We start from the raw sequence: 10,644 nt of genomic DNA on the forward strand, positions 1-10,644 counted from the left end.
ATCAGGAAGAAATTACAGCCTGAAGACCAGACACATCCAGAATATCACTCTTCAGAAAAAAATACTAATTCTGTTAACACATCAAGCTCTTCTTGCATTCTTCTCCTAACACAACTGCATGTTTCTCTCAGTATTCACAACAACCACAGCAATTCTTTGAGGCCTGACAAATCTCCCAAACACTGATACTGTGGCAATGAGACAAATCAGTTCACAGCCTTTTTTGGGGGGAAGGGAAAAAAAAAAACAAAACAAAACAAAACAAGAGTTTCTCCACCATTTCAGTTTCCTGCCTTTCCCTGCTCATCCCCTCACAATCACACACGAAACAGCAATCTGGGTACCTTTTTCTTCATTCTGTATGTCAGTGTGGACTCTGATATCATCGTGTCTTTGCCGAGACACCACAGCTGAATTTGAGGGCTGTAATCCATAGGAGGCAGAACTGCCCCGATCTCTGGATGAAGAATATTTTAAATTGTCCTGGTCAGCTGATGCACTGTCAGTTCTACAAAGAGAAAAATATTTTTTTTTTATGTAGGGATATAACAGGAGTGGGATTCACATTCACTTATAAATGCAGCATATTTAAATGACAATCCCAAATGTATTTCACTATGTCAAAAAAGTTGTTTGTCTAACCTGTTGCTTAAAAAATTACCTTAAATTCACATTGGGACAGGAATTGACTAATTATCACAGCAACATGCAAAGGAAATGCATTCTAGTGTGCCAGTGCCTTTTCTTATGACCTTCTCAAGTCTCTTTCCAGTTGCATGTCTGTACAAGGAAAACATTACTTCCCAGAGGTGACAAATAAAACACAACCAGGTCCAGGTATGCATCACAGCTGGATGACACAGCCTACCATTTGTGAAAGTCATCACTGATCTACAGATGAACTTTTATGTAATATGCCATGGGCCTTACTCAGCAACATAAACCCTCTTATTAGATGGAAGAATGTAACTGATGATCAGCACAAAAATCACATCTGAAGTTTTTACAAAATAAAAAAAGAAGGAAGCAGACTTCACTGTGAAAATACTGAAAGGTAAATTAAGAGCTGTGATCCTTAAGTGTAAATGTCTGCAGATAAAAGGCAACTTAAAAAGAAATCTGCATTAGGTTTGAACCACTCTCATATCAGAAAACTGATATAGACCAGACTAAACTTTTAAGGGAAAATATTAGAATTATGAAATCAACTCTTCTCCCTGGACACACTAAGTGGTTTAATTTTTAAACATACAGGACTTTAATAATAAACATGTGTGCATGAGACTTCAGAACACAAACTCAACCAATCACTTCAAATGCACTCTTACAAGCAATGATGGGGGGATGACATTAAAACAAATAAAGCAATACCCATCCAAAGGGAGAGTCAGCAAAATTTCACTCAACTCCAGTGTATTTAGAATCAGACTATTCAGATTACTCACAACAAGCTTTCCCTACTCTAAAGATCTACTATTTTTACTTAAAGTTTTGGATAGTTCATTTAATTATTTAACAAAAAAGCAGGACAGATCACTTCTGTAAATTAACTACAATTTGTGTAAGGATAAACACCACATGTCCTTAAAGAAAATTTCTTTCATTTTTCCTTTGCAAGACAACACTGTAATTAGAACTGGTAGACAAATTCAGGAAAAAGGGAAATACATCTCAAGGCCAAAAGGGAAAAGCACAGGTAAACTTTTTGATAAGCAGTTGTTACTTAAGCAGTACTAAAGCCTTGCTACTGTCCAACACAGCTCAGCCTCAGTACAACTGGAAGAGGAATACCATGAGCACTGACACTTGCAAAACTAACTGGAATTAAAGACACCCATTTTATTCTCCTGAGAATGTTAAAAGACATTATCAGTTTGGAAAAATAAGAAAACTGTACTTTTTCCATGTTCTCACAGTGCAGGTTGATATTATATTTGCTTGGCAGGTATTATTCACTTTTGCACTGTAAGCAAGTTCATTTTTAGACATACACAGTAAGACACTTTTTCTCACTCAGTATCCACTGTGCCATCACATCTACTGCTTTGTTGGGCACTTGCTTGGACTATTTCAAAAATAGGCTATGCTACTCTAGAGGCAAAGCCTTAGTAAAAGTCTTTATTCATGACAGTTAACTAGGATTGTAAAAATCTTTATTCAATTGTTCCACCATCATTCACCTAAGCTATGCTGAACGGGAAAGTTCTGCACTTCACATGGTATGAACTTCAAATGTGACCAAATCATGTACAGACGTACACAGAGACCCCAGATCTCCCTGCCCTAAAACCTCCCAGTTCACTTTGAGCAATTACATTAGCCTTTCAATGAAACAGGCTGACAAATTTTCAGCTGACAAATTGAAGTACTGATGGCTTCTTACCTTTACCTTCCCAAAGGGCATCGCTTTTTTTTAGGCAATGTGCTGTAAACTGAATCATCTCTAATTGTCAGCCATTAACACTGAAATTCCTACATCTGTAGAAAAGCTGATTAAATGTACAATTTTTAACACTGTTCTGTACATCCCTATCAGCTGAAGGACTACACATGTTCTCAGCTAACCCCACTTCCCACAGGACAGCCTGTGAACACTTTGTAAAATTTTCCATTGTGGTAAAATACGTGAGCCTATTGTTTCCCCAGGAAAACCCACACACTCATTTCATTCTGGCTTCTGGAACAGCCAACTGCAAGCCAACCTGCTCACACTTTATCACCAACTAAAAGGCGAGTCCAATTTTAGTAAAAAATACGTAATTGTTCTCCTATATATCAATTTAAGAGACAATAATGCCCACTGACAACACTGTTCCCACTACAATAAATGCTTAGCTTCAATAGGATAGAAACTCCTGGCTATCTTTATGAGGCAGAGACAAAAATCATCCTAGAAAGATGCTGGTATCCTGTGACCAACCAACTGCTGTGGCCTGTATTGCCTGGAAAGGGGATTTCCAATGGGAAGGAGCTCACAGCAGAGGCAGAGCAGAGGACTGACAGACCTGTGCATTTCCAGCTGCCCAGGGGCACTCACCACTCCTCAGGGGGAAGGGAACTCCAGAGCTGCACTGTGGGCTCCTGCAACACCACTCTGGGCACTTGTGGCAAGGGCTCATCAAGAGCTGGGGCTGTGTCCCAGCACCTGCCACGTGCCCCTGTGCTCCAGACACCTGGGTGACACTGCTGTGCACACTCACAGGCAGACACACTCCATTTCCAAACCCATTTCTCATGACAGGAATGTGGTTGCTATTTTGAAAGACAGCCCCTCACAACTCAAAGGCAGGCACTCTGTGTGAAGGTACTTGCCAAAGTTTTAAAATAATTACATTTTCTGCCTCCCTCCAGCCATTCCCCCAGGCAATGGGCAGGACTGTAGGGCTGGTCACCTCAGCCCATGCCTGCATTTCAGGAGGGCACAGTTCTGCTCACATGGTGATATTTACACTGAAATTGCACCAAGCAGATGGCAGGTTACACGACAGACCTAATGCTCAGCATTATCCTATGTAACAACAAATTTAAGTTAAATACATTGACATTGCCACACATCTAACAAACATCATATATTGATAGTCTCAATGTACAATGTTAGCAACAGATAAGCAAAAGCAAAAATACAAATGCTATATTAGATGAAATCAAAATGGGAAACTACAAGAATGAACATGACTATGATTACCTTATACTGTAGCTTCCAAAGTTTATTTGGCACTTTATAAGAGCCTACACTGCATTACTTCTACCTGAAGAGCCCACTGCTGGAGAGTAAACAAAGCACTACAAGAGCTCACATGAGAGTTTTCATCTGTGTCTGGTTGTGGAGGAAGATTGCCCATCACCACCAAGTGGCTGCAGACACTGTTTTAGCAATATCTTTAAACAGAAGATACTGCATCCAGTTTTCTGCAGGGTGATTTTAAACCTGACTTTGTCCAACAGGAAAAGAAAATAGTTCACCCACATGAATAAGCAGAAATAGCCACTAGTGTGTCCTCCCTCTCCAAAAAGGCTGCTTATTTTTTTTTCCACTGGCATACAAAAGGAAACAGACTTTTCAAAAATTAGTCTACGATCTTATTTCATCAAAAATATAAATATAATTTGACTTACCATTTTGTCTGACTGAAGAGAGCACAGCTAAAAGCAACTAGTTTAACTTACCCAGAAAAAAAAAAAAAGAAAAATAGATCAAAAATGTGTTGTTATTTTTGTTATATGGAAGCCTTAATAATTTTTGTCCAAGAAACTTGCTACAATCTAGTGTATACTGTTCATTATGTGTAGCTTTTTCAGAACAATCCTGCCATATGGACAATATTTTGAGACAAAAATCACTTAATTATTCTATTTGATTTTATTTCCAAGTACAGAACCTACATGAAAGATTTATTCCAAGGCAACTCCACTGAGTGAGCTCTATTATTACCCAAGTCAGTTGATGTCATTTGCTTACTTGCTCTATTTGCCAAGTTTATTTGAAGTAATGTCGATAAATTCTTCATTACTGAAATTCTTTATCAGTAAAATATTTAAAACTATAAAGAGTCACTGTATTCACCCAAATTAACAGCTTCCCACCAAGTTTCTGCCTGTTCTGCCACTGGCATGCAGAGCTTCCTTTTGCCATGATCTTCTCATCACTTGGTCCATCCTGCCAAGCCAGAGCCCACCCCAAAGCCAACTTCTGCTTCTTCTCTGTGCTGAGAAAATACAAGTGGCTGTGTTTTCTATTCATGAAATAACTAATTAACTATCTTCCTACTGCAATTCTGCCAGCTCCATTGCTGGACAATTACCTGCCATCACAGCAGCATTTCAAATCACCTCTGATTCTGTGTCCCTCTCTTCTTAGACAGTAATTTCTCACCAATTTCATTCTGTTCCACACTGGGCATTATGAGAAGGGAATGTCAGGGAAGGGTATCACATTTACACATCCTCTTCTTTTTCCACAGGTGAATTCCAACAGACATTTTGGGGTACAGGATGTTGAACTAGCTGAACCCTTGGGCTGATTTAGTATGGCTGTTCTTGAATGGAAAACAACCCACATTCCAAGTTTCTTCTGCTTCCCACTGACACACTTTCATCTTCTTTAATCTTTCTCACATCTCATTCTCCTCTGACTTCACATTAAAAACAAAGGTTCTTACATTACAAATTTCAGCTCCTCCATTTTACCAAAACCCAAAAAAAGCTTGGGAAGGTGTGAGATCAAAGAGTTATCATCACACTTAACACAAATGTGAAAGGAGATCAAGAATTATGGCGGCAACTCCAGAACTGAACCCATTCCTGTCCAGCATCTCCCACATGCAGCCCACTGAATCTCCTCCCAAGGCTTCCATTGATGTTTTCACAATGGAACCTTACAACTGATCCTACATCTCATTCTTTAAGCTGCCTTAACATCACTGACGACTTTTCTCCGTCCTGCCCTATCTCAGCCTTTGCTCTCCTCTCTCTCAGCTACCCCTGAAGGGGCAGAAGTCATATCCACTTTCACCCTGCATGACTCTACACCCATTCTTAGGTAATCACAGCAACATCCTCAAACACCTCTATGCTGCCAACTTTCAGGTCTCCCACCTATGCAAACAACAGTTTCAGCCTATTGCTAACAAATTTTACAGGTACTTTGTTGTACATGCAAGCACAGAAGAAACAGAGTCTCTGTCTCAACTTTCCTTCTACCCAGCACTGCTACCATCACCTGTTTGTCATTCACTGCCTGGATGCAGCATTATGACCAGACAATTTCCACAGTGAGTGCTTGCTCTGCCCCTCACAGCCATGTGCAAAGCACTGCTCTGAGCAGCACTTTCCTGGGCCATTTGGTCTAATGAGTTTTTTTGCTCCCTGCCAGTATCTCCCAACCTGTCTGAATTAAAGACAGGGTACTTACTTGTCCTCAGTTACAAACTTCCAGACAATTTGCTGGAAGGGCTGCTTGGGCCACAATCTACCTGGAAGGAGACCATATTTTACTGTCTTGTCTCATTGGATTTAAACCCATGAGGACCAGGCAGTAACTTGATTTGGCAAGCACCATGCTAACAGAAATAGTAACTTGTAACACTGACTTATGCTGTAGGAGAGGACACATGCCATTTTCATTATTTCAGTACTAAAACCTAATAGGACACTTCTGGAAAATTGCTCAGATGTAAAAGATGTTATTTTACACATTTTCACATCCTCTCCTGTTAACCTACATTTATGATAGGTGAGGGAGAGAGAGAGGTCCTGTTAATTAAAATCTTGTCTTCCTTTTCACACTTTCACCCAAGCATGCCATGGTGCACCCTGCACTTGCTAACCTGCTACCCTGCACTCACACTCCTGCATTTCCTCCCAAAGAGCAGGACTGCTTGTTTCAGTCCATAATTAGCCCTCAGCACTCTAACAAGTGAACTCTGCTCACACACAAGGCCTGCACACTGAAATAATTTAATTTTTTGCCCCAAGAGTTGTAACAGGGAAAACGCAGTGAGATCTGCTGAACAAAGAGAAAAGAAAGAAAGAAGCAAAGGTCTAGACAGCTGCAAAGATTAGGAGAAGGGGGAACAAAATCTTATCAAGTCTTCTCAAGAAATCCTTCAGTGTTCTCTGTCACATCCATCCAATATCTGCCTACAAAGTTTTTGTGTTGCTATTAACTGAGTCTGGCACACAGCAGTGCACAAAGTGATACCCCCTGTACATCAGGACAGCTTCTTCCTCTGTAACACAGGCAGCTCTATCTGCACACACACTGCTGGAAAACCAGTCCATGATGTATGACTGCATCCACACATACACAAAAGAAATCTCATTTTCATTAAAAACTACTTTTTCTTAAAAAAAAGCTGTGCACTCCAACTTTCAGTTTCACACTCTGTTCACCACAAGCCCCAGTGCTGATCAGCATTACTAAAAACTGAGAGGAAATCTGGACCTACTAATGAAAATCAATCTAGTCACTTTTACACACACAAAAAGTCACTTTTACACACACAAAAAAGTGCATTTGAAAACAATCCATCTGATGATACACCCATGTATCAGCAGTTCCTTTTTTTACCCTTAGGAACTTGAGACAGCTACAATTATTACAGCTTTCACTGCTTGGGCCACTTCCTTCACCTCTTCCACACCCTGCAAGAAAGCATTCACCAGTATCACCTGAAGTAAATGGAACAAACAGCCAGCAGAAAGGAGAAGGAAAGAATATGTGGATATATTTGTGTTGTGGGGTTTGTCCAAGATCATATTTCAAATTATGAAAGAAACAAAGACTGTCAGTTTTATATAACAGATCTCCTTTCAACCGTGCATGTGAATCACTTTTAAAAATTAGTTAGCACCAAATAGACAGACTGATTTAATCTCTGCACTGTCCTTAAATTCATAGTGTAGACTCAGGTTTCCCATCACCAATCTTTCTGAGATGTAAAAAAAAAATGGAGCACTGCACATAGATGAAAATGTGCTGTGCTTGGGATTGTGTCAATGTTTCTGATTCCTGGTATCCATAATAATAATAATAATAATAATAATAATAATAATAATAATAATAATAATAATAATAATAAATTTAAAGGAAATTATACAGTTAAGTTCTGAGAAGTGTCAGGACCAGCACAGAGGTGTTGGCAATTTCTTAGCAGAAGCTGTTGCTCACACAGTGTGATGGAAACAGAACAAGGCCCCATCCATGCTGAGGCTCCCTTAGGCTGCCACACTTCCCCTGGTGCTCTCAGAGCTTTGGCTCTGCTGTGGCTTCGAGGCAATTTGTGACAATTATTTCAGCAGCCCAGGTCACACAGCTGCACTTGAGAGCTACAGAGGCACCAGACTACAGGGGACACACCAGAGCCACACATGGAGGTAACTTCTCAAACCTTTCCACCAGGCAAAGCATTTCTGCAGCTACATTCTTACTGTCACCCTTAACTCTTCTGAAGCCTCTGTAGGCAATACTACATTGGATAAAATCAGCTTCCTAGCCCTCAGAAGATGTATTTTTTTAGATAAAAAGACAGAACTCATGAAAAATCCATTTATAGAAGTCATCCACTGCAAAGACACATCCAATTTCTTCCAGGTGGAAAGGTCATGAGTTAGGGCCCAGAATTACAGACTGCAGCCAAGAAAACTGAAGTGAAGAAGTAGGTAAGGAGTAAGAGATCAGTCTTCTTAATTCTCTCCCAAAAAAATCTAGATGCACTAAGAAAATGTCACCAATAATGTTCATAAGTTCTTAAGTGAGGAAAAAAGAGAAGTTATGTGACCAAGTATCTCAATCACAGAAGAAATTAGAATTTAAATAACCATGCCCCATACACCATTAAGAATTGAACACCCTCTAGCACTGGCCCTAGAATCTGAGCTGTTAGCCTGTTTGCTGTTCAAGCAAAAGGAAAGCTTCTTTCACAGTAAATGCTGAAGTGACCTTCTCATTTACCCAATTTTTCTAGTCCAAACTACATGAGACTGGAACCATCACCTGTCAATACATTCCCAAGCATGTGCCACTCTGGTCTCTACTGCAAAGTTTGTAAGTAGGGTCCCATGTTGTGTAAAACTTTCAAAAACTCTAAAAACATATATTTTTAAAGAACCTAAGAAACACCAATTTTTTTTAGGATTTCTACAAGACAATTTTGACGCTGAAAACAGCAAGACTGAGGAGCAGAGCAAATACACTAGCATGAGATAGATTAGAAATAATAAGGAGCTGAAAGACACTCTCTACATCTAACTAAAGAAATGAACAGATTTTGAATTTTACTAAAACGTGCCAGATGTAAACACACCTAAAGCCTTACAACACATTTTTACTAGGCTGGGTTGAGAGCTTATATAGATCAACTGTTCTACCCAGATTGTTTAAAAAAAATCCAAAATAAACCTATGTAGTATGGTGTTAACCCTCAAAAAACCACGAGTACTCCTGCAGCCTCAGCTCTTCCCTGGCTGTGCTCCAGCTGAAAACCAGGCTGAGAATACGGGACCCGAGCCCACCCCCGCTCCCCCGCGCCGCGGCCGCCAGGCAGGGACGCGCTGCCCGCAGGCACACACCGGCCACCGGCCGCACTCGTTACAGGCCGCGGGAGCTCCCACCCCGCCGAGCGCTGACACACCGGCCCCGTCCCGCCTCCGGCAGACGCGGCCCCGTCCCGCCGCCTGGGCCCGCCCGCCCTCCCGCGCTAGGCCCGGCCGCCAGGAAGTGGCTCCGCCGCCGCCCCGCTCCCCCAGGCCCGGCGGTGGGGCCCGGCCGAGCCGCCCGCCCCGCTCTCACAGCGCCGAGCCCGCGCCCCCGGCCCCAGCCCTGCCCACCTGGGTTGCCAGTCATTCCAGCCCCGCGGGTGGTAGTGCTGCCTGCTGCCGGTGCCGCTCAGCCGAGACCCCGGGGCTCTGCGGCTCATTACCTTGCCCGAGACGGCATGGCCGGCCGGGCAGCGGCGCGGGACAGGGCGGAGGAGCAGCAGGAGCAGGAGGACGCGGGGGGAGAGGCGCGGGCGGCGGCTCCTCACTCGCGCTCCGCGGGCGGTGCTGCTGTCTCACAGCGCAGGGAGGGGACGCGGCCGCCGCGGCTGCTCCGGCTGCTGCCCGGGCGCGCAGCACGCCGGGATGGCGGACATGAGCCGCCCGCCCCTCCGCGGGGCACGCCGGGAGGGCGGGCACGGGGCGCGGGGGCGGCGGCTCCGCCTCCGGCAGCCGCGGGACGGGATCCCCGCCCGGGGGTCCCCGCTGCTCTCCGCCCGCGCCTCCCCCGGGAGCGGCTGGCCGGCGGCGGCGCCGCCCCGGGCGGTCACAGGGGTGTCAGCCCCCGGCCCTGCGGGGAGCCGGTGACAGCCCTCAGCTGCCGGGGGAGCCCGGGCGGGAGGGCAGCCGGGGCGTCCCAACGCCAGCAGCGTGAAGGGATCCCGGAATCCCTGGGGTTGGAAAAGACCTCTGAGATCATCGGGTTCAACCTCTCTGCGAACATCACCACGTCAACTGTACCATGACACCGAGTGCCACGTCCAGTCTTTCCTCCGGGGACGGTGACTCCACCACCTCCCTGTGCCGCCCATTTCAGTGTCTAATCCTTCTTGTGAACTTCTTCCTAATATCCAACCTAAACCCCCCCTGGGCGCAGTTTAAGACGATATCCTGAGGGTCAGGGTACCCCCGGCCTCGAGGGCACCCTGGCGCCTGAGGAGCCCCGGTGTGCCCGCGACACAGAGGGAGGCGGCGGCTCCCAGTCCCCAGCTGTGAGGGGAGCCCGGGGATTCCAGACCCCGGGTCCTGAGGGGAGCCAGGGGATCTCACGCCCCGAGTCCTCAGGGGACCCCCGGCGCTCCGAGGTTTCCCAGGCGTGAGGGGGGCCTGGGGCCCCTGAGATCCGGGAGCAGCCGGGGCTGACAGGACCGGAGCGGGGCTGGGGGGCGGATCCTGCCCTGCTGCCATCCCCCCTTCCCTCCGCACGGGTCTGTCCGTGCTGCCCCACGCCCGGCTGGAGTCTGTGGGGAGCTGTGTCCCTCCGGATGGAACATCCCCACGCTTCTTCCATTAGGGCACACCGCCCGTCCATGAATAGCGGGGAGTCTAATGTTCAGCAGCCATCAGCAGAAAGCTGACCAGGCCCACATTAAACACTGAATCCCTAAG

At 45.0% G+C, this 10,644-nt stretch overlaps 1 protein-coding gene across 1 annotated transcript in view; it reads right to left on the reverse strand.

The window, feature by feature from the left end:
* The window catches only part of SMG1 (SMG1 nonsense mediated mRNA decay associated PI3K related kinase), a 60,731-nt gene extending 51,184 nt beyond the window's left edge, over positions 1-9,547 (reverse strand). Inside the window, exons 1-2 of the mRNA XM_058815680.1 lie at positions 9,328-9,547; positions 345-508 (exon numbers count right to left, since the gene is read on the reverse strand). Coding sequence (XP_058671663.1) covers positions 345-508; positions 9,328-9,416 — 253 coding nt within the window. The 5' untranslated portion in view covers positions 9,417-9,547. The remainder of the gene's footprint in view (positions 1-344; positions 509-9,327) is intronic.
* Positions 9,548-10,644: the final 1,097 nt, after the last annotated feature.

This window comes from Ammospiza caudacuta, chromosome 17, assembly GCF_027887145.1.
Source record: "Ammospiza caudacuta isolate bAmmCau1 chromosome 17, bAmmCau1.pri, whole genome shotgun sequence".
NCBI classification, from domain to species: domain Eukaryota; kingdom Metazoa; phylum Chordata; class Aves; order Passeriformes; family Passerellidae; genus Ammospiza; species Ammospiza caudacuta.